Here is a 26,376-nt window from a genome sequence, read left to right as displayed (position 1 = left end):
CCTTCTGAAAGCACTTTGCATCTCAGAATATCCAAATTTTAAATAGAACCCAAAGTGACAGGAACAAAAAAAAGACGACTTTTTCATGAAACCACAAATGATATCCTGTTTCTCTCCTGCACGGAGCCTCTGTTTTGGGGAAGAGAAGATGCTCCTGACGGGAATGAAGCCGTAATTTCCCTCTCCTGAGCAAAAGCCAACCTCCTGGCTCCCCCAGGTGATGGACAGCATTGGGGGCTCAGGTCCTGGGACCCACTCACCGCAATTTAAGGCTTCTGAAAGCTGAGCCAAATCATCTTTTGAAGATGAAGCTGTAGGTGATGGGGTGCTACTGAGTGGAGGGGACACAGGCATCCCCATCTACGGGGGTCCCAATGCTGCACCATCCCCTGGATAACCAAACCGGACTGCAGTGTCCAGCCTCACCGGGATGAGAAACCGGCTTTAATCGGCTCAAAATCCTCACCGTAAATTTCAGACAGAAAAATGAATCCTTTGGTCAAACTCCAGCCCTGCCGCCTCCAGGTGAGCTAACCCAGCCGTGGGGGTTGGTGCAGGGACAGCCCTCGCACCCTGGGGACACATTCGCTGGTGACTTTCCTGATGCATCTGAGACGGCTCCAAAAGTAATCAGGGAGGAAAAGCCACGGCTGGATCCCATGGGATGCTCCCTGCCACGCTGAGCTTTCCTACCCCCTCCCCATACACCAGTTGCAGGAGCCTTACAGGGTCTTTTAGCCACTACCAAATCTCTTTCGGCTGTGCTGCCAGCTTTACGGGGCAGAAAGTACCTTTTTGGGGCTGAGCACCCCCATCGAGGAGCAGACCCCCCCAAGGACCAGCCCTGCAACCTCCCTGCCCTGACCGTGCTGCTCCAGTGGCAGCATCCACAGGTTCACCATTGGGATTGCTACATATATATATATATATATTATTTTTTTCCCCCCCTTTCTTTTAAAATCAGAAGCCAGAAACTCCATAGCAACCTGCAGCTCCCAGGGTCTGACTCCAGCGCTTTGATCGCGCTGTCACTTCGTTTAAAGCTACACCCCGGTAGGTGTGAGGAACTCCAATTAAGCATTCAGCTGGCTTGCCTGTGTGGGGGGACAGGCTCTGCTGTGGAGGAGGGAAGCCTCGGCGCTATCGCGGTGACTAATCGCTCAGACACCGGTTGTCTGTGGCACCAGGGGAGGGCAGGGAGAGGGTTTTCCTTCGCCGTACAGCTGCCTCTGCATTCCCTTTTCGGGAGATATTGCGGCTCCCCGCCGGGCTCGGGGGCTCCCAGGCGGAAGCTGGAAAGATCCCAAGCATCTTCCCGGCGCGGCTGGGGCTCCGCCGAGATGCTGCTGCGGATCTCGCTGCCACGGCCCTGGGTCTTTGCTGCTCCCCCTCGCGCAGCCCCCGGGGTCGCGTTTTCAGAGGGAAACCAGATTTCTGAGCGTTCAAGGGGCCTGTTTGTGCCTCGCGCATCCCCTCGCCACGAGGGAGCCGTTGGTGCCTCCACCGTGCACGTGCTTTCACACTCTTTGGATGAGCACCCCTAAATTTGAGCGAGCACCGTTAGCTTTGGATGCTGAGCCCCAAATCGAGTATCCGGCCCTTGCCCGAGCTTCCACGGGGAGCAGAGCAGAGGATCCCACCCTCGGCCACAAGCCCAGCCTCGGCCCTGGCAGAGACGTGCCGAATCGGCTGCCGACAAGAGCATCCCCGTGAGCCCCACCGCAAAGTTTGCAGCCTCGTTTCCCGCATCCTCCTCCCATTCGCTACGGAAACAGCCCGGCTCCACGCACCATCCGGCTGCCGGTGATGCCACGGGGCACAGCATCCCCCCGAACACCCCAAAACCTGCCCCCTGCCCCGGCCGGCGCAACGCTGGCTGCCGCACCACCTCCCCCGGGGGACCGTGGCCAAGGGTGACGCAGCGCTGGGAGACGCGGGCGCCTGTCCCCAACGCCGGGGACGATGCCCCGCTCCAGCGAGGCCACCCAAGCGGGGTGTGCGCAGCCTTTTGGAGCACCTGCATGAGCCAGGGCAAGAGGCGAGGAGCAGGCCAGCCGGCGCGGCTTCGCCCCCGCTCCCCGGGGAGGCAAGAAGGGGGCCGGCGGCCGCCCCCCGCCACCACCGTGGGCAGCAGCAGGATGTGCTGTCCCTCCCCTGCACTTCCCAGCGAGCGCTTTACATAACTTCTGCTGCTTAGTCACAGCTTCGACTCGGGTGGTTTTTTTTTTTTTTCCTCCCTATTTTTTTTTTTTTTCCCTCTTTTTTTTTTTTTTTTTTTTTTTTTGGAGCGATTTTCTCAGCCGCATCAGAGCGCGAGTCATTTCGGCAAGGGAAGTCCCTTCCTTTCTTCCGTTCCCTTGGTAACTGCACAAATTTGCCTTTCAAATGATTCATGACCGGGGTGCTGTAGGAGTTCCCTCCTCCAACACAAATCGCTCCCACACAGCCACACATGCCCGATTAATCATTGATTAGCGTCTCTTCCACAAGACAGCCCCGGCGAGCGCACCGTCCCGTCGCTCTCCTCCGGCCGTCGCCACGGGGGTCCCCGGATGCTCGCGGGGTGGACGCGGGCAAGAGTTTGCAAGAAATCATCCCATCCCCGGACACACTTCGTAGGCTCTATGTGAAATATCCCCCCGGCAGGGGCACGATGCCGACAGGAGCTCAGGGCTCTCCGTGGGGCCAGCGGTGAAATCAGAGCTCGGCTCTGGCTGGCGGCGCTGGGTAAACCTGCCCCGAACTCCCAGTTGCGTCGGCACAACTTTATTCTTGGTCTAAGTTTTATTTCTCCCCCACAACCGCCTCAGACTAAACAAGGAGCGAGCTGAACCAGCGCGCTGCAGGGTCAGCCACCGCCACGGCCAGGCCGGCGGGACAGAGGCCAGCAGCAAAAAAGAGCCAGAAAAGTCCTTTTTTGGACTCGTGGTGAGCGAGAGGCATCAAGGCAGAGCATCAGCCCAGCTCCGCGCACCGATACCTGCACCGCAGCTCGGGAAGCGGGTTGGGACGGAGCCAGGAGCCGGTGAGCGCCCGGCTGCCGGGAGCACCTCAGCTGGAAAATAAAATTAATCTGCAAAATATCTCGGTATGTTTTATCTGATTTATTCTCTCCTTGTTAAGAGGAGCTAATTAACAAACCATCGTTTAAATAAACAGCAGCGAGAGTGTTTGTAACCTCCGCTTTATTGAATTGTGACAAATTATTAGCCTTTGCATGTTAAATGAAATAGAAGCATCGAGGAAAAAAAAAAACCTTCATTCCCATCTGCATAATGACAATACCTGCTGCGGAGACGAAGGCAGAGGGACCAATTCACGGGGCAAGTACAACAAACTGCGCGTCTCACGCATGAAAACATCCCAAACAACCCCAAACCCAGACAGGTTTCTGGATGCTGAACGCTTTAGCACCACGCTTTCACCCTCAGTTCATCCCTACGCCACGGCAGGGCCCGAGCAAAGCCAAGAGCCTCTGCGGGACGGGGCTGGGCAGCGCAGGGCTGAGCGGGAAAACCTGCGAGCAGCTCGGTGCCAGCAGCCCCTGCTCACAAGAGCCTCTCTGTAGCCGTCGTAATCATCTCGCTCGTCATGGATCCTTGGCAATATAATGATAATAATCCTGTAATGCACCTCTGCGCGGAGCCCGTCCTCCCCAGCGCAGCCCCCGGCATCGTGAGTGAGGAAGAGGAAGGGGCTGAGCCAGGCGCGGGGGCTGCAGCCCTGCCACGGTGCCGGGGTGGTGGGCGAGGGCAGGGAACGGGGTGTTTTGGGGTACCCAAAAATGGGTTGCATCAAGCGCAGGTGCCCTCGGTCCCTGCGCCAGAGGCCTGTCCCCGGGCTGCGGGGTGGCCGTTCCCCAAGACACAGCAGAGCCGTTGCACGTCCCGCCGTGTGCTTTCAGCTGTGTCCCAGGGGGAATTGCCGAGCGGCAGCTTTTCAGGGGATTTGGGAGCGTCATTACCTGGGAGCATTAATTACCAGGCAGGAGAGAATAAGCCCAAGCAACAGCTCCGCGACAGCCCAGCAGCAGCTCGCACGGGGCGAGGAAGCCGGGGTTTGCAGGGACGTGGCGGTGGGTTTAACCTCCTCACCCCTGGTTTGCAGACCGAATTTCCCCCGGGCAGAGCACGGGAAGGGACGGAGCACCCCAGGGCTGACAGACCACGGCAGCAAAGGGCAGCGTGAGGACGGGCTGGGCTGCCCCCAGCCCAAATCCCATCGGAGGAGCCGGCACCGAGGTTTGCCGGAGTCGTGCCGTTGCACCAAGTGTGGAAAAAGAATCGCGGGGAGAGGGTTTTCCCCGCAGCGTGAGCGGCTGCGATGGGTCAGCGCCGGCTGCAAGGAGGTGCAGCACCGCAGCCACCTCGGGGACGCGTCTCCTGCCTGCGATGGCCTCGTGCAAAGGCACGCGCTTGTGCAAACACACGTGCTCGTGCAACCAGAGGCGCTTGGGCAAACAGACCTTTCCCCACTGCCCTCTTGCCTCCAGCACCGCAGGCCCTTGGGCAGCGTCATATCGTACACTTGCTCACTGATCCCAGCGCCGCTGACCAAAGACTGGGTTTACACGTCATATAAACAGTTTGCTCTTTAAAACACATCTGATCTAGAATTTCTATACATCGTTCCTGAACTTTTCTTTTAAAACAATTAGCCAAAAAGCCCTTCTCATGTGATATTTGCAGGGAGACCGACAGTAGCAGCAATTAGACCCCATCTGTTTGCAGAGCATGAATAATAGCGCTTGACACTCAGCTTGGGATACCACCGCTCACGGGAAACCTGCTCAACACAAACCACATCAGGGAAACACGTGCCCCAGGGGCTGGCGCCGGGTCCCGGCAAACGTGGCAGTGCCGAGGCTCCCACCGGCGTTTGGAGGGGGGGCTTGACCTTGCCACGTGCCTACGGAGAACCAAAGGAGCTTGAAGCGCAAAGAAAACAACACCTGAAAAGCAACTTCTTACACTTATTTTGTTTTTCCTTAGATTTTTTCCCTCTTTTATTAATAAAGGCTTCATTAACAAGCAGCGACAGAAACTCACACCGGGGAACTGACTGTTGCAAGGAGCCAAGTCATCAATTAAAACAACATTTCTCTCTGTTCTTTCCCTTTCAAACCCTCGGTTTAATCACCAAAAAGTAGAGTCGAAAGGGCCCCAGCGAGGAGGAACAATGCCGCAGCACCAACTATTACATCTGCCCCGTGCCCCCCTGCCGGGCAGCAGATCCCACCGGCGCGGCGGGGATCGGCGACCCCACGGTGTCGCAGGGCCAGCCAGGGACGCAGGGACCAGCGATGCTGGATGATGGCGACAGGATCAGGGGGAACCTGCCCTGGCGCTCCAGCACCTCCCAAAACGGGGATCCCTCCCGCCCGCAGGATACCCAGAAGCTGATTTTTTTGTTCCCCACTAGCACCAGTGAACCCACTAAAAGGCATTCCCTGCCCTGGCAGGATTTTGATCCTCGCTGGCACCGCTGGGATGCTGGAAGCGCCCGGGTCGCAAGCGCCGGTCCCCAGCGTGTCCGTACGGCGCTTCGCCCAGCAGCCAAGGAGCAGAACTAACAGCAGCCGGCAATTAACAGCCGCTCTCTATTATTTTTAATAAATCCAAGCATTTTGGATAAGCTTGACCCCCCGCACCACGTGCTGTACCACCAGGGGAAAAGTTTGCTTTAGAGCAGCGGTGTCCCTTTGGGATGGGGACGGGGACGTCCGCCGGGGCAGGGTGCAGGGCCACACGCGCGGGCGAGCAGCCGCCCCCCCCGCAGCTCCCTTCCCAGCCTCTAATTGCGCAAAAATCCCGTAACTTTTAAGGTTAATAAAGCCCTTGTTTGCTTAAGATAGTACCTGTTTCTATGGTGACACTTGCAACCCAGAGCCTGTTTATCAGCTGGCGTGGAGAAACGCTCTGACAAATGCAACCGCGGGAGAGGGCGTCACGGGCGAGGACCACCGGTGGTGCCGGGACCCCTGGGACCAGGCAGGGATGCTGCGGTCCCCTGGCACCCAAACCCACCGGGCCCGCACCCACGGGGCCCCGCTCTGCAAAGCCACGGGAGCCACCGCAGCCCCGGGGGGTGCTGCACCCCGGCGCACCCACCGTGGCGGGAGAAGCCACGTAACGTGACGGGCGATGGGGTGGGAACGGCTGCCCTGCAAACTCGCTGTCGACCTATTTCCCCGGTCTGACCCCAAACTGGTCTCCGACCAGCTCCGTGCCTCAGTTTCCCCTCTGCCCAGGGAAAGGGGTCGGTAGAGTGAGCCGTGCCAGGCGGCAGCAGCGCCCGGTGGGTCCCGCTTCGCTCCAGCCTGGCGCAGGATTTCTCCCGGCTGGCAGAACTGGTTTCCATAACGACTTTCTGTTACAAACATATTTTGATAAAAATAAAGTTAAAGCAGCGAGGCTTTAGTGGAGTACAAATTTGCTGCTCTCTCCCTCCCCCTTCCTCCTCCCCAAGGAGGGGGAATAAAGACGGAAAGCTTTCCATTTGAAGGGCAGTATTTTCTCCCTTCTTTTTCTTTCCCCCGCTGAATACAAAATGGAAAGCCTTGTTTACTGGATTTCTCTGTAAACTGGTTCCGACTCTGCCTAGTTACCTGATGCTCTACAGTATATACAGGATAATGTGATAAATTCATTTCCAATTCACTGCATTATCCTTTGAATATTTTAATGACTCATTGAATGGAGTAAAAAAAAGAAAAAAGCGATTTCAAATGAACAATTATGCTGCATTAGAGTAAAGGCTGATTATATTTAAACACTGCTTGCATGGATAACGGGACATATCGACCTCCGCCTATAAGAGCTAATTTGGCTCTTATCTCTAAATAATTTTACACCGCAAATTACCATGAAAACCTAAAGGGCTTTAAAAACATTCATCAAAAGATATTATTCCACTTTGTAGCAACATTTTTATTTAAATTATTTTGAATGGGAGTGAAAGCATCTCTCGTGTTTGACAATCGGAGGAGCGGCGGAGCAGCGGCTGATAAGGAACGGCGAGCGGCACCGCTGGGACGGGATGCTCCGTCCCGAATCCCACCCGGGAGAGCCAATTCGGAGCCGAATCCCGAACTTGGTGGCGTGCCAAGGTACTGCAGCACCTATCGTGGCATTCAGCGCTGCCAGAGCTGCGTCCCTCCGAAGCGGGGGCTGGCAAAGCCCGGGCGATGCCGGGGTGATGCCGGGGCGCGGGGGCTTTCGCAGCCCCCCAGCCATCGCGCCGGCCGCCCCGGCCCTCCTGGAGAGAGGCACTTGAAAGCCCCTCACTGCACCAAAGCAACAGAAGGTGTCATGTAAAGCCTACACGGTTATTTTAGAGCCAGTGTGCAAATAAGCCTGTCAGCTGAAGCTCCTCGGAGCCAAGACTTCCATATACCCCCCAACGATCTGCATTTCAACGAGACACCATGTGTCTGAGCCCGGGGAGCCGCCGGCTTCGCGGGAGCCATGCGGGGCTGGTGCGTTGGGAAAGCTCCGGCCGCGGGCCCCGGGGGAAAGGGAGGGATGCTGGGACACCCCCCCACACACATACACCCCTCAACTGCACCCCCAGCAATGGGGACTGACCTCGGGGCTGGGGCAAGACGCTTTTGCCCTGGTGCCCTGCGAGGACGATGCTGGGTTTGGTGGTGTCTTGTAGCGCGATGGAGGTTTATACACATATAGGGGTGCGTGTGCACGAGAGACATCTATATACACATACACAGAGGGTGTATATACATGGGACACATATACCATACCACTATAGATATAATATATCACATCAACATATCGATTTTATACATAACACATCATAGAATCACGTCATAGCTCAAGTAAGGATCATCAAGTCCAACTCCCTGCTCGTATATGTGTATATATCTATTTATCTCACGACAAGAGAGCTAAAGGAACAGTTGGGGTTGGGGTCAGCCCCATCCCTGGCAGAGATGGGGCACCCAGAGATGGGAAAGCCCTCCTGCTTCCCCAAAATCTCCTTTTCCTCCCTCCTGCGTGGCCTGGCAAGGAGCTTTCTGACCTTCTATACTGCAAACTGAATCGCCCGAATGCCGGAGGGAAAAAAACCATGAATTGCCTGAATTCCAGGGGGGGAAAAAACCCCATGAATTGCCCAAACACCAGGGAAAAAAAAACACCTTCCATTTGCACTGGAGAACTGGTTTTAATCCCGCATTTCCCTCCTTTGCTTAAACGATCTTATACTCCACAAAAAGAGAAGAAAAACACAACAATTAGCAATAGCGAATGCCTCAGAAGGATCTGTGTACAGAAGGGGAAACAAGAGCTTGGGCTTCTTTGCGTTTAGTAAATATTAAAATTAATGAGAGACTTTCAGGACCCTGTTGTTAGAAATGCAGAACAGTTCCTGTGAAGGATTAAAAAAAAAAAAAAAAAAAAAGCCCTGTACACAAATCCCTGCAATTATTCTGAATGCTTTCTATTTTTCAGCCAATTATGAAATTCATGGAAAGTATTAATATCCAATTTTAATTTGCTCAATATTCCCATTAACAATAAAAAGTCTAATTAAGGTATCTGTACAAAAAGCCCTTAGCAGTAATTTCAGGGAATAATAGAGGAGAATGACGAGATATTTCTTGTTAAATGCACGCTGCAAATTAATTGATATCTTAATTAGACTTCAGTACTAAGATTATTAGTTAGATTGATTCAGGGCTGAAACACCTCATCTTTTAAAAGATAAAAGCAAGCAGGAGAGGAACAAACCGATTTTCCATAACCTTTCTGGAAGCAAAGCAGTGATACGCCAGGACGGTTCGGGAGCGACGCCCCGCTGCAGGGTGAGGGCTCGTGGCCGGGAAACCGCCGGAATTCAGCCCAAACCCAGCTCTCCCCTGTTTTGCTTCCCTGGGCTGGAAACACTTTTCTCACCAAAAAAAAAGAACCACCACAACAAAAAATAGACAGGGAACATTTGGCACCGGCGAGATTTTCACCAAAACCACTTTTTTCAACCAAGAAAACCAAAACTGGCAGCAAGGGCTGTTTGAAACGACCGGTTGTCTCTGCAGAGAAAACTGGTGGTGGGGAGTTTTCAAAGCGGGTTTGGTTTTTTTTTTTCAGCGTTTCCTTAGAAGAAGGAGGGAAAAAAAAAAACCCAACCTAGCAATATTTTTGGACCAGCTTCGCTCTATATAGCCTGAGGAAGCACTCCCCTACCTACACGCCGAGCACCATTTACATTTCTCTCGCAAACGCTCATCCTTCGGGATTTCACCGCGGTGCTGCCGCCCCGAGAGAGCCGCGCATCCCGTGGGAACCCAAGGAACACCCGATGCACCCCGGTGCTCAGGGAAACCCCGAGCTGCTGGGACCCCAACCTACAGACCCCGTGGTGGGGGACGGGACTCACTGGGATGTCGGTGACCAGCCAGTGCCTCCAGAAACGGTTCTTGGGGTTGGCTCTGCTGGGAGCGTCGGGGTCCACCAGCACCAGCACGTACTTCTTGCTCTGCAAGAGAGGAGAGGAGAGCGCTATGGGCACGGTGTGCAGGACTGGGAGCTTGCCCCCACGGCGTGCGAGCGAGGAGCAGCCCTCCAGGAGTTTTATCAGCCCCTAAAATACATTTTATTTTCACGCTTTCCCACGTATGCAAAAACTGACGGTTGCGTTCACGCAGAACGCACAGAGAAGGCGAGTGATGAACCTGCACCGGGGGAACGCGAGGGCCACAAACCCGCTCGGGACGATTGACTCCTCGTGATCTAAATCTCTTCAGAAAGAGGAAGGACGGGGGGTTTTTTTCTGCTACCTCCACATAAAAGGCACCAAAGAGAATTTCCTCCCCTGCCAGCCATCCTCTAACCACTTCTGACAGCGGCGCAGGGCAGAGCGATGCACCCCAGCACAGGGGACATCCCGCCGAGGGCTGCAATCCCTGGGAGAAGGGGACGGGATATTTTGGGGATTCAAAGGCAGCTGCAGCCCCGAGGGTGGTGGCCAAGGACAGGCTGGGTGTCCCAGCCTCCATGGGGGTGCCTGCGAGGCGCTAAGCCCCACTTAACAAACCCCAAACTAACCAAAAGACGCGCCAAGGACACTTCAAGAAGGCAAAGCCGCTGCCTCGCTGCTCATGGGGAGGTTTGGGCAAGCTCTCCTGGGCGGTGGCAACCGGGCAAAGAGAGCAGGGACTCATGGATGATGCTGGCTCAGCCCCCCACTATCCCCCACTGCCCGCTCTACGTCCCCACCAAGGTTGCCCAGCACCCAAGGGTGCCACCGGCACTATGAGCCAACGTGGATATTTTGGTCCCCCAAGGATGGAGCTGGGTTTGAAGTGACCTCTGGAGGCTGTGGATAGAAAACCTGCTGATCTCAGGGGATTTGGCAGGACCTCAGGCTCCAGATTATCCTGCAAGCACCCAGATTAAGGGATCTATATCCTAATAAAACCTCCAGGTGCATCTGTCAGCTCGCCAGCGGTGCCACGCACCGCTCCAGCGTGCCCGAGGGCCGAGGTTTCGTAAACGGCTGGGGGATTTAGCCGTGCAATTCCCACCGAAATTAGCTGGAGCTCTGTGGCTAAATCCCCCGGTCGCTTGTGAAACCAGGCAGGGGTTTTCACAGCGAGGTTGTCGGGGTTGAGACAACCTTTTTGCTCTATTTCCCAACCCCTCGTTGGGGCAAACAGGGCAAGCGAGCCCCGGGGTCGACCCGAACATCCCCCATAGCCCTTTCCTTCTGCAGCCCACGGGAGCCATGCATCGCTCAGCAGACCCCACCTCCACAACAAGAACCATTTTCACCAGAAAACACGGATTTCAACCCACTTAGGAAACAGCTTGCAACAGTTGCAGAGAAAATCCCGAGCTCGTGCAACCGCCCTGCCTGGGAGCACGGCCGGCAAGGCGCCGCTGCCCCGGTGCATTAATCCCAGCCGGGCTCAAGGCGTTTGCACCACTGGGGGGGGGGGGGGTTTACACCCAGTGTGCAGATGTGTGCGTGGAACAGGGTGCCACCGCGTGAGGCCGAAGCTCAGGACCTCAGAGCAGAGCTGCCACCTCCCTCCCCGCGATGCTCCCAGCTGCAGGCGGCTGCATTGCTGAGAGCATCCCGGAAAAAATCAGCAAAATTCCTTGCCGGCGCTGAAATCAGCTTTTAATGGGAAGGAGGAGGAGGAGAAGGAGGAGGAGGAGGAGGAGGAGGAGGAGGGGGAGAAGAAGCCCGACAACCCAAAAACCCTACGCTGGAAGTGTGAAGGAATTTGAGCTCTAACTTTGGGGAGGGTGCGGAGCTGAGCACGGCGTTTCTGAATCTCTCGTCTTTGCTCGGGAGCCCAGCTGGTGGGAACAGAACGTGTAGTCATGGGACTGTCATCGTGTGCTGTCCAGGTTAACATGTAGCATTTCTATTACTATTAACAGACTTTCTGCTCCTCACTCCATCTGTTCTTCGAAATAATTGCAGTTGTACAGACCATGCCTTCGCTACAGGCAGGCTCTGGGGAGAGGATAGTGCTTTTATGAAAAAAAGAAAAAAAAAAAAAAAAAAAGGAAAAAAAAAGGAAAAAAAAAGTGTTAAAAAATAACAGCAAACACGAGAATAGAGTGCAAGCGAAGTTAACAGCAGGCTCGCAATTCGGTACAGATTGTGGCCTAGAAAGGTGGCGGCGCACGCGGCCGGGGGCCGGTGAGGCCAGACCCCCGCGGGGACGGGAGCCGGAGTCAGCGGCCCCGAGCCGGGCTGGGACCGAGGGATTTTTCTCTCTCATTACCTGCAGGCACAATCCCTCACCTTCCACCTAAAGATAGCAAAGCCCTCCACGACCCGAGTTAATCTCCCGGTGCTTAGGTGCCGTCGCATCCCGTGCCAGCAGCTGGGCGCTGCTCCCGGGGCTGCACCAACCCCCCAAAATCAGCCCGAAAGCCGGGCAAACCCTCTGGCCCGTGTCCCCAAGCGCAGCCCGGACACAGGGTAGGTGGCTTTTCGCTGGCTCTGCTTGCAAGCAACGGAGCAGCCCAAGTGCTGGTGATTTTAGAAGGTTTTTTTAGTGCTGAAATCCCTCCTCGACACAGGCTAACAGCATTAGCTGCTGTCAGGGCTCCAGACAGGAGCCAGCCCGGAGTGACACGGGAGCTGCTGAGCTTTACAAGCATGAACCAGCCCCAGGGATTTTTGGAGAGGAGGGAAGTGGGTTTAGATCAGAAAATTCCTCCATCCTCCGGCGCAGAAGAACGGGAGGTGTTTGGCTTTGCAGAGGGAAGGGAGGAAGGGGGAGAGGGAAGAAAAAGCCATTTTGGGTTACCGCAGCTGAAAATTGAGGGTAACAAAGCACCCGCAAAGTCACCCTTTTCCGCTCAGCCCAGGGCACACAGGAGCTGCTGGCATGTGGGACCCGGCGGGGATACGATGTGTCCCACCAGCATCACACCAACAGGGACACTGCTGGGCTTGTGCAAGGGCCACCCTTCCAAGAGTCACTTTTCCAAGGGCCACCTTTCCAAGAGTCATCCTTCCAAGGGTCACCCTTCCAAGAGTCATTCTTCCATGGGCCACCCTTCCAAGAGCCACCCTTCCAAGAGTCATCCTTCCAAGAGTCACTCTTAAAAGGACCACCCTTCCAAGAGTCATTCTTTCAAGGGTCACCCTTCCAAGGGTCACTCTTCCAAGGGCCACCCTTCCAAGAGTCAACCTTCCAAGAGTCATCCTTCCAAGAGTCAACCTTCCAAGAGCCACCCTTCCAAGAGTCACCCTTCCAAGGGTCACCCTTCCAAGAATCACCCCCCCAAGTGCCACCCTTCCAAGAGTCATCCTTCCAAGGGTCCCCCTCCCGAGTGCCACCCTTCCAAGAGTCATCCTCCCAAGGACCACCCTTCCAAGAGTCATCCTTCCAAGGGTCACCCTCCCAAGTGCCACCCTTCCAAGAGTCATCCTCCCAAGGACCACCCTTCCAAGGGCCACTCTTCCCCACTCCCCCGCCATTCCCCTCATCAGCATTTAACCATTCCAACGAGCTGCTGCCTCCCCCGAGGGATCAGTGCTGCAGCCGGAGCCGGTGCTTGACACCCCCCCCCCCCCCCCCCCAGCTTTGCACCCAGCATCCCCGGGCGCAGGCGTCCTGCCCTGCTTCGACACCGAAACGGAGCCAAAGCGGCAGAGCTGGTGGCAGATGACAGCAGCGCTGCGTGCCGTATTTTCCCTGCTAATTGTTTCTAGAGGGAAGCAGCAGCGATATTTCCAGTTATTACTGCAGAAAGTATCAGCTACTCCAATTAGCCACAGGTTTAGGAAACTTGCTCCGAGCAGGCAGGGACTTTTCGAGAGGCAGGCAGGAGGGGGATTTGTGCGCTGAGGATACACACACAGCTCAATAGATCCCGCGGAGCCGGGGCTGCACAGGAATTAAAGACTTATCCAAATGAAAGCAAATAGGGTGTTAAGCGACACACATGTAGAGCGAGCGGTTTCCTTGGAAACCGGCGCACATGGAAGCGGCACACATGCAGCGCCCCGGCATTTTTGGCAGCGCCGGGGCGGTCGCGGGGCTCTGCCCTGCTGGGGATGCCCGTGCTTGGCTGGGGATGGAGCCGGAGCAAAGCCCCATCCCGCTGGCGTGCCTGCTGCAGGGCACGGAGATAAAACGGCACAAAATGCGCTTTCTCCTGACGGCGAAGGGAAGGCAGACGGTGCCCAGCTTTGCTGGCCCCACTCGCCTTAAAAATTCAACCCCAAAACTAAGGAAGAGTGATGAGCAAAACCCCAGCCAGGCCCCCAACCCAGCACAGGGTATAAGCGGGTTTGGATGATTTTGAAAAGTCCGTCTGGATCCTCCCCAGCTCACCCATCCCTCGGAGCTGCTCCTCTCAATCGTGCCCGCCCGGAGCAAGGGCGGTTACTCTGCTCACAGCAAAAGCTGCTGGTAGCACCCAGCCCCTCACCACGCCAAGAAATAGGTGAGATTTCCAGCTGACCTATTGCCACCCACATTCTTTGCGGCTGCTAACGAATTTACCAAGGTAGGGACCTGCTGCAGGAGCAAACCACGGCATCGGCAGACGGTATCCAAGCCCCAAGGCCCTCTGCCTCCCCGAAAGCTAAAGCTCTGCACGACAATAGCCCACGTTCCCTCGCTGAAAAGGATTTTAGGGTGACTGGTGGCACAAGACAGTGCAGACCGAGGCTGGCCAGTCCCTCCGGCGCGGCGGTGGGATGTGGCGACGCGCCCCGAGCGGGAGCTTGCACCCCGGCGCGACGGCCAGGGGAGAGCTCGGCTTGTGCAATTGCAAACCAGAAAATCTAAATATACCCAAAGCGACCTGCCAGGGTAGGGCAGGAATTCCTGGATGGGCAGGGAGGTGAGCAGGGTGCCCGGCATCCTGGGAAACATCACCCTGGTTCTCCCGGGCGATGGCTCGAGGGCTCCAGCTTGCACCCCACCGGCGCAAGAGTCAAAGCGATGCCGCTCCTCCTGCGAGGTGGAAGCGCTGCGAGCACCAGCTGAGAGCTGAGAGTCAATCTGGGCTTTTTTCTTGGCTTGTCCCCAGTACTAAAAAGTTTCTATAACGGGCACATAGTTAGCAATTCTGCTGCTGATGCTTCGCCAAAGAGAAATTCTAGCTCCTTCTTCGGTGGCTAACAGCACGGGGGGGGGGGGGGGTGTGAGGCAGGGGAAAAAAAATTGTTTGCAACCGAGTCCGTTATTGTGGCTTTGGGAAAGAGCTGCAGAGCGCGGCAGGGTTTTACCTTCTTATTTTAAACCGGCACCTCACCGCTTCCCCGCTCTTCTCCCCTTGCAAAAATAGGTCAGCGGCATTAACCCTGCTCCGCAGGACTTGCCCAAGGGGACAAGCGGCCGCGTCTGAACGCTTGCCCCAGCTCCCCCAGCCGCAGGTCTGTGCTCCACACCCCCTCCCCGTCTCGGCCCCGCGCTGCCGAAGGGAACTTCATCGACTTTCTACGGCTCCGCGACTCTCCCCGTCCCTTCGCTCTCCCCCGGGGCTCGCCGCGGCGAAGCTGGCCAAATATTTATGCAGCCTAATGTTCTAATAAGAATTGATTAATCCAGGATCGTCAAAGCGAGAGTGTTAAAAGGTCTGTTCCCGGATTAAGGTCTTGGGATGCTTCAAGGAACAGTTGATTTGCTACAGCAGGAGAACAGTTTGTTTTCCCCCGTAGCAGAACAAACCGGCTCCTTGCAACGGAACGGCCACGGGTGTGTTACACACTTAACGTCACCAAGCAGAAAGCGGGATAAAGCTTCCGAGGGGTCCACGGTGCTGCAAGTACAGGTTTGCAAGAGGCGGCCGTGCCTCTGCATCGCTTTCGGGGAGGGAGGAGAGCAACAGGCTGTGCTTCCTCGCGCAGAGACCCCAGGGCAGATCACGCTCCGGGTTTCCCCCCAAATCGAGGCCCATTTAAATCGTCATCGTCATCATCACCACCTGCAAGGTGACTGCCCGGCAATGAACATCAGGGGAATGGGGCGGCAGGTTTCAGCCCCACCGCTGCCCATCTTCCAGCCAGAAGTAAAACATAATAAACACCAGTAAAAAAGGGAATTAACCCCCCAACCCAGCTACAGAGCCCTTGCTCCGTGTCCCTCCCCCCCCAGCCTTTCCCAGCAGCTCTTTACTGCCGTTTGGGTGGCGTGGCTTCGGGAACAAGCTAATGAGCGCCCATCCCTGGGCTGGGGACGCCGAGGCCGGCAGCGCTGCCCGCTCCGCAGGCAGGGGAGCCGGGGACGAACTCGGGGGAAGCGACACATTTCCCGAGCGGTCTGCGAGGAGGAGGAGGAGGAGGAGGAGGAGGAGGCGGCAGCAAGCGGCCACGGTGGCAGAGCGCAGCCTTCCAGCCCAATTACTATCACGCAGGGGGACACATGGATTGGTGACATTTGACATTTTCTACACAATATTTTGATGCAAAATGGCACCTCCGTCACAAATTATTTTCCGAATCTTGGCTTGGGTCTGGGTGGGTATTTTTTTCTGGGGGAAAAAAAAAATAATAATAAAAAAAAAAGGATTGCACAGGGTGACATTTGCAAACGAGCAAAGGCAAGGGTCATCGTTTCCCCACCACAAACAAAGGGGTCACGGTGGTCGTGCTGCTGGATGGACAAAGCAAACAGCACCAGCGGGGTAAATGCACCAAAACCCTCCAGGCTTTGCTTTGGGGCATCGCCGTGCCCCTGCTGATGCACCCACATGGCCCCTGGGGACCCTCAAAGGGCTTTTTCCCCCCTCCCTCCCATCCATGCAAGGGAAGGAGCCGCCACAGCCCAGGAGCATCGTGGGGCTGGACCCATCCCCGGCAAGGCAGGGGTTACCAGCGCTGGGAATTGCTGAACTCTGTGCTACCAGACACCTCGGGAAAGCTGAAATGACTTTAAATGCCTAAACATTTTAAAACAAACCCTGGAACAATTCAGCTCCTAACTCCTCGCCTGCTTTCTCTCCCTCCTCGCTCTCTCTCTCCCATTTTTACGGTTTCCAGAGCTGTTTTACGCCTCATTACCTGCACACTGTGAGTGATGTCTGTCGGTCCTAGAGCTGTAAATACCTTAAATCATGCTTCATTAAGAATATCTATGGTGCTATTAAAGAGCTATAATAGACAACGAGTTAACAGATGATTAAATATGAACTCCATTTGTGTCACTCACCAGCGTGCAGGAAGAGGCTTTAAGTTTTTTAAACTCGCTCTCATTATCTGGGGAAGTGGGGCTGCAGCTGGCGGGGATGGAGGGGGATGGAGGGATGCTCGGGTGGGGATGGGATGCAGGGATGCTCCTGCGCCAGGGCTACCCGGGAGGGACCAGCTCCTCTCCGAGCTGACGATCCTGGCAGCCCTTTGCTCAGCTGTTCCCACCCGTCCGGGCAAATAGCACCCGGCGGCACGCGCAACAGATTGATCTTTAAGGTCTGGTAGGAGATGAAAAAGGAGAATAAAACAAAGGAGGAGGAGGACAACGAGGAGATGTCAGGCTGCTTTGGATGGGCCGGGATGGGGAGGTGGATGGGTACCCAGGAGGAAGGGCTGGAGGCCGGCAGGATGGATGGTGATGCAAAAACGGACTGAGCATTGCTGCCTTTCCACTGAAATAATAGCTCAGCACAAATGAATGGGCAAAGTGCAAATTAAACAATAATTAATACTATTAAAATCCCGGGAACACACAGAAATACTGGGGGAAATTAAATAATGAGTGTTTTCTTATTTTCTGGATTAGATTTTTCTCTATAAAGATAAAGAACAGTTCCACGGGCAGCTTCAGCAAAAGTGGATTATCCCACTATTACGATCTGGCCTCCCTGCCAGGGCTCAGGGCTGCGGATGGTGCTGAACACCCGTCCCAGCGCCAAACCGGCCACGGAGAAAGGGGTAAGAGGCAGCAGGACAGGGGGACAAGGACAGATCCTGGCTGTAGGAAAGCCGGCCGACCCGATAATCACCCCTCTTGAGCAACGTGGCCATTGTCACAGCAGACGTCCCCATGGCCCAGACATGGATAGGGCTGGCGACCTGCCTGGCCCTGCCCTGCTCCCGTTTCGGACGATGCTCACCCCTACATGGAGAGGGAGACGCAGGATGATGCTGAGCAGGTACCACACCCCCTCCCCGGTCACCAACTCACCCCTCTGCCTCCGTTTCCCCGGCCCCAAAAGGGAAGTCGCTGCCCTGACCCCTTCCAGGAGCAACGGCAGAACAAGTCCATATCCCTACGAGCGCCCGGCGCTCCGCAGCCTCCTCATCGCTCATTCCTGAAGACGCCTCGACCCCTCGCTGCCAGCCACGACCCCGCTCGCCGGCCCCAGGCGTGCCCGCAGGGACCCACGGCCGCCCCCGAGGCCGTGCGGGAGGACGCAGGGTGTCCCGGGGGGTCGGTGGCAGCGTGGGACGGCGGCGCTGGCTGCAAGGGGGGCACGGTGACACGCCGCTCCCCGGGGACCGCGCTCGCGGGGACGGTAATTGAATCTCGGCGCTGATATTCAGCTGGGGCCGGCGCGGTGATTAAGTTAACTGGAAATGCCATTTCCGTCTTGTTCAAACTCTGAAGAGCCTCGAGCTTCTTATCATCTGCTGCTGGTCCCCTCTGCTCCTTCGCTCCGACCTCGCCTCCCCTCCGGCATCGGGGTCAGGCTGCCGCGGCCCCCAGGGTCACCGAAAGAAATTAAGCCCGGAGTCCCTTGGGAGCCAGGCTGGCGCCTCGGCCACGGAGATTGCAAGGGCTGGGAGGGAAGAGGAGCTCTCCTCCCCAGTTGGGGAGAAAATAAAAGCATTTCGGGAGCGGCAAGAGCTGCTCTGCCCGTCTCCATCCCTCCGGGGATGCAACGCCAGCCCACCCACCGCATCCGTTCACCTGCCGCGCTTCACCCCGCGGCATTTTGAACGTGCTGCTCCCAAGTCGCGAGTATCCAAGAGGGCAGCCGGGGCCTTTCCCCCACCCTGATGCGCCACCACCACCTGTGGATCTACACCCAGAAACCGCTTTGGCAAAAGGACCAAGAAATAACCCTCCCCGCTACGCAAACTGCTCTTGCCAGGAACAGGAGGGGAAAGATGCTCAGCTCAGAACTTCCCTCCCTAGTAAAATATTTAATAATAAACTACGAAGAGAAGCCAACTGTCTCCCTTGGATGTGGTTTTCATTTGGAAGTTATTAGGATTTTTATTCCCGTCCAAAATCCTTTTTTTTTTTTCCTAATGTATGTTTTGTTCTAATATATCCATCTTGTCACGCCAAATAAAATACAAACGGTATCGACGTAGCCCAACCGGGAGCGATGAACGCCCGTGTCACACTCCATTTGTCTCCAGCACGCAGACACACCAGCCACCCTCTCCCAAGGCACCCGGCCCCCATCACTTGGTTAATCGATACCTGTCGAAAGCTTTAAATAATATTTTAAATACTCCGAGTGAGAAAACGTCCACGTTAATGTGTTAATTTCCACGATGCCTTGTTGCTTTGAAATCCCTGAAAAACGGGAAGCTTAAATGAGTCCTATGAAAAGGAACAGTGCATCATTAACGCAGCCAGATCCATATCACAGACTGCAGCAATTACCATCCAGTGAAACACTGCAAGCTGTGAAGAGCTTTCATTACCGGGGGTTTTACAGGTCATTCACCTCTGGCCAATCTTACGCTAAAACAAGCATTTTCTGCACCGCGGATTCCAGCTTCATTTAAATCCGTAATTGCTTTGATTTCGGTACATATGGAGCACGGGGACTTCATGACTAAGAAATCTATTAGTCAATAAGTTTGCTACTTTTATAGACCTTTAGGCATCTTGCCTCAATTTCTTCCCAGGTCGGGTGATGGATGGAGAAGCTGATTTCCACGGCGGGTGCGATCTGCCCCGGCTCCCCTTCGCTGCAATTACCTTCCCGGGTCACCGAGGGGGAATTCAATCAGGGAGCCGGGATGCTGCTTCTGCCTCAGAAACGCAATTCCCTGCCGCCACCGGCCCTTCTCCGCCCTACAGCGAATATTTGATGGCTTTTCATTATTTCCCAGGCCGCCCAGAAGGCGTTTGGGACAGGGGTGCTCGGGTGTGATCCCTCCATCGCTATTTTCCCCTCTCCTGTAGCCCCCCCAAGACCAAAGAGCTCTTTGGGGAGCTGCGGACAGAACAAAAAACGGGGTTTATGGCTTTTTTTTTTCATTTATTTGTATGGAAACGGGCGCATTCACCGTGCAACTGTTAGAAAACTCTTCAATTTAAGGGCTGCGATTCGCACCTTCGTACAAAACGCCGGGTGCATCGTGGATCGCGGGGTTCTCTGTTCCTCCGTGGGTGCCGGCGGAAACAAGAGACAATAGTCTATTCTCCTCCGTACGGGTTCCTACCCAGCCCTTGTATCCAAGTGCCTTCCAGGAGTGCATTAAATGATGCGATTAACATCTGTCACGTGCGGTTCAGTCTCTCTTTCAGTCTCTCCCGGGGGAAGGAGCCGCACGTGTAGGGGAAGGGTTTGTTTTGGTGGGTTTATCTGCTTTTTTTCTTCCGCCGCGTGCGGTGCACGGGGGGGAAACGCGTCTCCGTGGGCAAAGCTAGAGGGTGGCTCAGAGCTGGGGGGGGGGGGGGGGGGGGCGGGTTGGCGTCTTGCAGCCAAACCCCTGGTATTTGGGGTGATGGATTGAGCAAAAAGCTGGTTGTGGGGCGAGAGAGGGTCGTGGGGAAGATGCCAGGGGGCTGGAGGAGCCCGCAGGGGTGGCGGCAGCAGTAAGCAAAGCCTGAGCTGCCGACAGCGGCGTTTGCACGGGGCTGGATGCCCGCAGCAGGACCCCCCTTTGCTTGCTTACACCCAAAAGGCCGAATCCTGCCTTAAATACTGCACCGTTTCCTGCACAATTCCGCTTGTGCTCTGGCGGGAGCTGAGCCCGGTGGCTTTAAGCAACATCCCCCCCAACCTGTCGCTGGTCCCAGCCCCAAAAACAACCCCAAATCCCAGGCGTAGGGGTGCTGCCTCTGCTCCCTGTCCTGCCAGCACCCAGGCCAAGCCCTCAGCTGCCAAAAACTACCGGCTCCAACACCGGGCAGCGATGCTCCAGCGTGGCGATGCCAAGCCCTCAGCGATGCTCCGGCTTTTGGGAAATTTGGAGAAAGAAAAAGCAACACCCTGCTCAGCCCCATCTTGGGGGGGGGGGGGTCAAACCCTGCTGTGTTTTTTTAGGGGGGTAGGGTGAAGGAGGATAGTCGGGTCTTGCGGCAGCTTAGCAGGACAAGCAGGAGGATGGGATGCTGCTCCCCGCAGCCGGGATCCTCTTTTAATTGATTTCTTCTGGTTTATTGCCTCCTTGCTTTAATTGCAATACAAATGTTTGCTGATGCAATTATCATGCATACGCGATAAAGCTGTTAGAGGGTGTCATTAGGTCGTATTTCTTCATTTCTTTTAGGGCGTGCAAAGGAAAGAGAGAAGTGTGCTTCCAGCACTGATTCCTGGTGATAAAACATAATTCCAAGGTGGGTTTCTTTGTGGCAGGGTTTTTTTTTTTCAGTTCAATATACTGCAAGCAAAAAAATTCGCCTTACAGCAGCTCATCTGGGGGTGAAATAATCCACTCAACATTCAGATTATCAGCTAATGCGCATTTGCATTAGAATAGGCTAGAAGAGCTCCCAGGATGGAGCAAGATCCCTCCGGATCAGCCTCTACCCTTGCACAAAACGGCAACCGATCCTCGCCCTGAACATAAAACCGCTCCTGGCTGCGGCCTCTGACCCCCCAGAGGGGAATATTCCTTGGGAAGGGAACCCTGTCGTGGGATTCCATTACCAAATGTTTAAAATTAGGCATAATGGGGGGGGAAAAAAAAGCACAATTGCCCAGAATTTGCCTTGGGTAGCTCATCTTGAGCCACAGGGCCAAACCCCAGAGCTCTCCCAAGGTTGGATGGAAGACCAGCAGCATCCCTTCGCTCCGGGGCTGTGCCCGGCTCAGCTTCAAACCACCAGCAAATTGAGGAGGAGCAGCCGCGTCCCGGGTGAAACGAAGCCGAACCAAAACGGCCCCGCACGGGGCTGCAAAAGCTGGCACGGCCAGGGCCAAATCCTGCACACGGAGCAGCCGGCAACGGCGCCGGCAGCCCCGGCATTCACCGCAAAACCTGACACTGCACCTTTCCTATCGCAGCTGTCAAAATGAAGCTGTCGCCGTGACGGCCTCCTCGGAGCCTCGTTAAAAATGTGACGGTTCCCTTAGGCTACCCGGGGAGACATGGCCAAATTAATGAGGATGTGACAGAGTTTACAGGTCAGATTAGACTCCTCTTCCCATGGCTGCGCTCGGCATAAACCTGAAAATTGAGTGAAAAGAAGGGAAGCGGAGGGTGAGGGATGGCGAGGGGTTCGGGGAGCATGTGCGCTCACCAAAAGAGCAATCCTGTACTTGTCATAATTAATCAGGCACATGTTAGACAAGCAGAAAGCGCTCGGCCCCTTCAGTAAGGGAAAGGAATTAAACCCTCACCTCCTCGCCCCACGGATCCGGCCTCCCCAGGCTGCGGCATGCAGGGAGCTGGTTTGCAAACGCAGCTTTACAGCCCTCCTGCTTGTTTTCCCCATTTAAAAACAAACAAACAGAATTGATTTTATTCCCCCCCCCCCCCCCCCTTTCTTTGCCCAATCTGGAAAGCAACCCCTTTCCAGCGAGACGCGGTGACAGACCGGCGACGTCGCCGGCTGGGAGCGGTGGGGCGAGGGGCGCCTCGCGCCGAGGAAGGGTTCGAACCCCACTAGCGCACGGCGAGGGTGCGGGCAGCTCCCCCAAACATTGAGCATCCGCGGTGCCGGCCCAAGAAACGGGGGTTTGGTACCTCTTGAAGGCACGGCCAGCGTCCAGCCGGCCACGCTGGAAACACCCGGCGGTAGCAGCCGCTTCTGAAAACCCCGGCCCCTATAGCAGCCTATATAGACACAACCCTATAGCCCGTGCCCGGCAGCGAGGGGATGTCGGTCAGCCCCTCTCCAGCCTTTGCGGGGTCTGGAGAGCTTGGGGAAGCACAGAGAGAGTCCTGTTTGAGGGTAGCTTTTTAATCTCAAACCCTTAAAACCAAAATAAAGCTCAAAACAATCCTGAACCAACCCCTCGAGCCCAAACAGCAGCGAGATTTGGGACCCGGTCCAAGCTCTGCAGCTTAGGCCCATCTCCAAATATCTCCCAACAAGTTTATTTATGGAAAATAAAATCAGTCCAAGATGTTCACAGCTCAGGAATATTTAATGCTATTTAGTGAGAAAGTATTTCCAGCAAGGAGGGAACTGCACGGCTCCCCGAGCCTGGCTCCCGGGCATTGCACTGGGGCTGGTGCTGGCATGGACCTGCACCAGTCACCCTGGGAGCTCGGAACTGGTCTGACTGGATCGAACGCCTTCCTAATTTAATTCATACCAACGCTGCTTAATGAATTGGGTCTGGAGACGCAGCGATGGGCTAAGGTGAGCCGTGGGAAGAGCCGGGTGCTGACGCATCTCCGAGGGGGAGCATCACCCCTGGGTGCCCACCACAGCGCCCGCCAGCCGGTCCTCGAGGATGAGCTGCCCAGGGACCCGACCACAGACCCTCCAGGAACGGGAAGGACAATTTCCCTGCTCGGGAAGAGGAAGAAACAGTGGCAGAGCGAGGGATGACCCAGGCGATGCTCAGAGACCAAAACTCGCAGCCCAGGGGGGGTCACGCCGCTGCCCCTCTGCCTGCCGATCCCCCGGGGGAGCCGCGGCCGAGGTTGACCCACCGACACGAAGCTGTCTGCCAGGGCAGCCCTGAGTCAAGGGCAGGCCAGACACAGAGGTGATGGGAGTCACTTTAATAGACACCTGCCACCTGATGAAGAGCGTTAATGGGTCCCCCTGCTCCCGCCGGACACGGACGAACATCCTCAGCCCCTGTCGCCACCGCCGCGATGTCACCTTGGCAAAGGGGAGGGGGGACACGCGCACAAAACAGCTGGGGAGAGCGCCAGGGCAAGGCCTGGCTTTTACAAACAGCTCTAATATCCCTGGAAGACGTCTCCGAGTCATGCACCGGGTTGGAAATGTCTCCCATTATAATTATGAGTCATTCGTGACTCAGTGACATTTCTGAAATTAAAAAGCAGTCGCCGGCCCAGCCCTTTGCTGCCCCGCTCGGCGGCCGCACGAGCGGTACACAACTTATTTTTAATGCTATTGCCCAAACAAACAGCCCCCCAGACCCATCACCCCCCCAGCCCTGGCCACGCAGCCGCTCGGGGATGGTTCTCCGGGACAGCACGTTCTGCGTTCGCACCCTGATTTTTATTATTTTTTTCTTTCCTGTCTGGGAAAAGCTGGGATCTGAGCCCAACTTTGCTGCCCGGGCTGCTCCCGGGGGCAGAGCCGGGTGCCGTGTCCGCCTGCACCGAGGCGGCAGAGGCAGCCCCAGGGATGTCACGAGCCGGGCGGGATTTCCTAGAGAGCTGTGTTCAAACACAAACCCCTCAAAATAAATAAAAACAACCTGTTGGGTTATTTCCAACAGCCCAGGACTTTGACCAACCCTCCGCCCCGGCACAGCGCACGCAGCCGCGCGGCAAGTGCCGAGGCTCGCCGCAAAACCGGGGCCGCCTTGTTGCTGCTGCAAACGTCCGCATGAAAAAGGGGGGGGGGGTGGTCCGGGACCCTCGGCCGCAGCGGGGCTGGGACGGTCACAGCCCCCTGGTGCGTGGTCCCCAGGGAGGGGCCATCAGGCACATTTTCATCACGGCAGCCCTACCCTCATCGCTCAGTTTTATTCTGGGAATGGCCAAATCCGGGGCAGGAAACGCTCCGCGAACCGATAACCCCCCGTCGCACAATTATTTCCCCCCGCTCTCTCCACGGTCCCTTTACAGCCCGAGAGCTCTGTTATTAAAGCACTAGATTGTGGAAGCTGGGAGGCAGCTGCCCTCAGGAAAAGCACGGGGCAGGGATGTTCACGGGCTGGGATGCTCGCAGGCAGGGCTGCTTGGGGACCAGGCACGACGAGCCACCTTCACCCACACCCCAACCGCTCCACGCAGGGAACGAAGCTCACGGAAGCCCAACGAGGCTGCCCCAGCGTAGGGTCCAGCGCCACAGCGGGACCAGTTCCCCGGCCTGGTGGCTTTGGGATCTCACTGAACCCCAGCGCGGTGCGAGAGCCCTCTCTGCACACCACGTTTTGCCACCCGCAGCAGGTGAAGCGCCGGCTCGGCGCGGCTCGGCATCGTGCAGTGGCTGGGGAACGCACGCCGTCGACGCCAGGACATATCAGAGCAGAAATAGACCCGGAGCCGTCGTCCCCCCCCGCCGCCCCCTTTTTACTATTATGTCTGAGAAGCGACGTCTCTTTTTTTTTTTTCTTTTTTTTTTTCTTTTTTTTTTTACGATGATTTAATCGCCTGGTGATGAGGGCTGCCTGGCTGGGATACAACTGAGCTCTGGGCATCGCCAAAAGAAACGGGGGATATAAAAAGAGGAGGAAGCATCAGTAGCAGCGACGCTGATTGACAGTGAATGAAATGAAGCGGCCAAATTTCATTGGCGTGGTTTGAAATCCTAGGACGATGCGGATAGCTGATGGCTCCTTTCCTAGGGTTTTGCCAGAGCTAGCGTTTGCCTTTCATCCTTATTTAATTCACTGTGTGGAGACTGCCACGGGTTTGGGGTTTTTTGTGTGTGTGTGTGTGTGTGGTGGTGGTGTTTTAGTTGCACGTTTCCCTCCTGGAGGAGATCTTTTTTTACATACCAGCATGTGTGTGTGTGCGCGCGCTGAAATGCAGCTGAGTGTGCAAAGGAGAGGGGCACAGCGGAGGCACAAACCTCCGCCGCAGCCCTGCCTCGTGGCCTCGGGCCCTTGCTGAGAACAGCCCCTGAGTGCTTGTGCCATTTATACCTGGGATGCAGATAATTAAAGGACTCCAGGCTGAGGTTTGATCAAGCATTTTCCTGCAAAAGTGGCATCCGTTGGGGCTCAAGCCCCAAGCGCAGCCGCTACCGGCTGCCCGGGAGGGACGTGGGTCGCATCTCCTGGACAGGGATCCCGCAGGAATGCCCCGTGCTCGTCCTCCTGCAGGTATTCCTCTCCCAGTTAGTGGATCTTTACTGGGAAAACCAGGTATGTGAAGGCTGCAGTCACTGCAGGGGACAGAGTGGCTTTGTGCACGATGCCCTCCAGGAGCATCTCCCTGGGACCTTCGGCCTCGGCAGGTCCCTGCCACCAAAAAGCAGCGAGCGGCACCTGAAGTGACGTTCCAGCAACGGAAGACCAAAAAGGTGGCAAAAGTACTATTTTTCCGAGCAGCTCCCAGCGCTCAGGTCAGCTCCGGCCCAGGAGAGCCTGAATTCAGGGCCTCAGCCCAGAGGTGGCCGGGAGCAGCCGGTGACACCAGCCAAACCCACCCGCTCCCCAAATGCCAGGAGCCCTGCTTCTCCCTCACGGCCAGACTTCCACCCGCATTCCCAGGCTTTTCACTCCAGCTGGAAGAAATCTGGCAAATCCATCGACTGCGTGTGACCGACCCCCGTGAAGAGGGAGATCTCCCGGGAGCAGCGGTTCCTGGAGGGAACAGCCCAGCAGCTGCAGAACAACCCAGGGGCAAAGCCCTGAGCAGCAACCAAATCCCAACCCACCGGGCCAGCGTGTGCCCCCTAGTCACACCCCAAAAAATATCAGCCGGGTCCATGCAGAATTACGAGAGTTTTAGTAGCAAAAACCCTCCGCTTTTGCAGACCTGGCGGGTGCAATGCCGTGCCCCCAGCCCCGGGTTCCTTTTGCTCTGGCATCGCCCTCCCTCTGGGCTGCTGCGTGCCCGGGAAGGGGTCAGGCAGCCTCGCGGGGGGCTGCAGCATGGTGGGGGGCTCAGCAGCGCTGCCGCCTCCCCTCCTCCTCCTCCCACTCGCCA

The 26,376-nt window shown here is 56.1% G+C and overlaps 1 protein-coding gene across 1 annotated transcript in view; it reads right to left on the bottom strand.

The window, feature by feature from the left end:
• PEBP4 (phosphatidylethanolamine binding protein 4) overlaps positions 1-26,376 on the bottom strand; it is a 69,286-nt gene that overhangs the window by 29,939 nt on the left and 12,971 nt on the right. Inside the window, exon 3 of the mRNA XM_086477172.1 lies at positions 9,394-9,492. Coding sequence (XP_086333298.1) covers positions 9,394-9,492 — 99 coding nt within the window. The remainder of the gene's footprint in view (positions 1-9,393; positions 9,493-26,376) is intronic.

The sequence above is a fragment of the Leptosomus discolor genome, chromosome 23 (genome assembly GCF_034619465.1).
Source record: "Leptosomus discolor isolate bLepDis1 chromosome 23, bLepDis1.hap2, whole genome shotgun sequence".
In the NCBI taxonomy this organism is placed as follows: Eukaryota; Metazoa; Chordata; class Aves; order Leptosomiformes; family Leptosomidae; genus Leptosomus; species Leptosomus discolor.
Note: the sequence above shows the minus strand (reverse complement) of the source record. Positions and strands in the feature narration are given on the sequence as shown.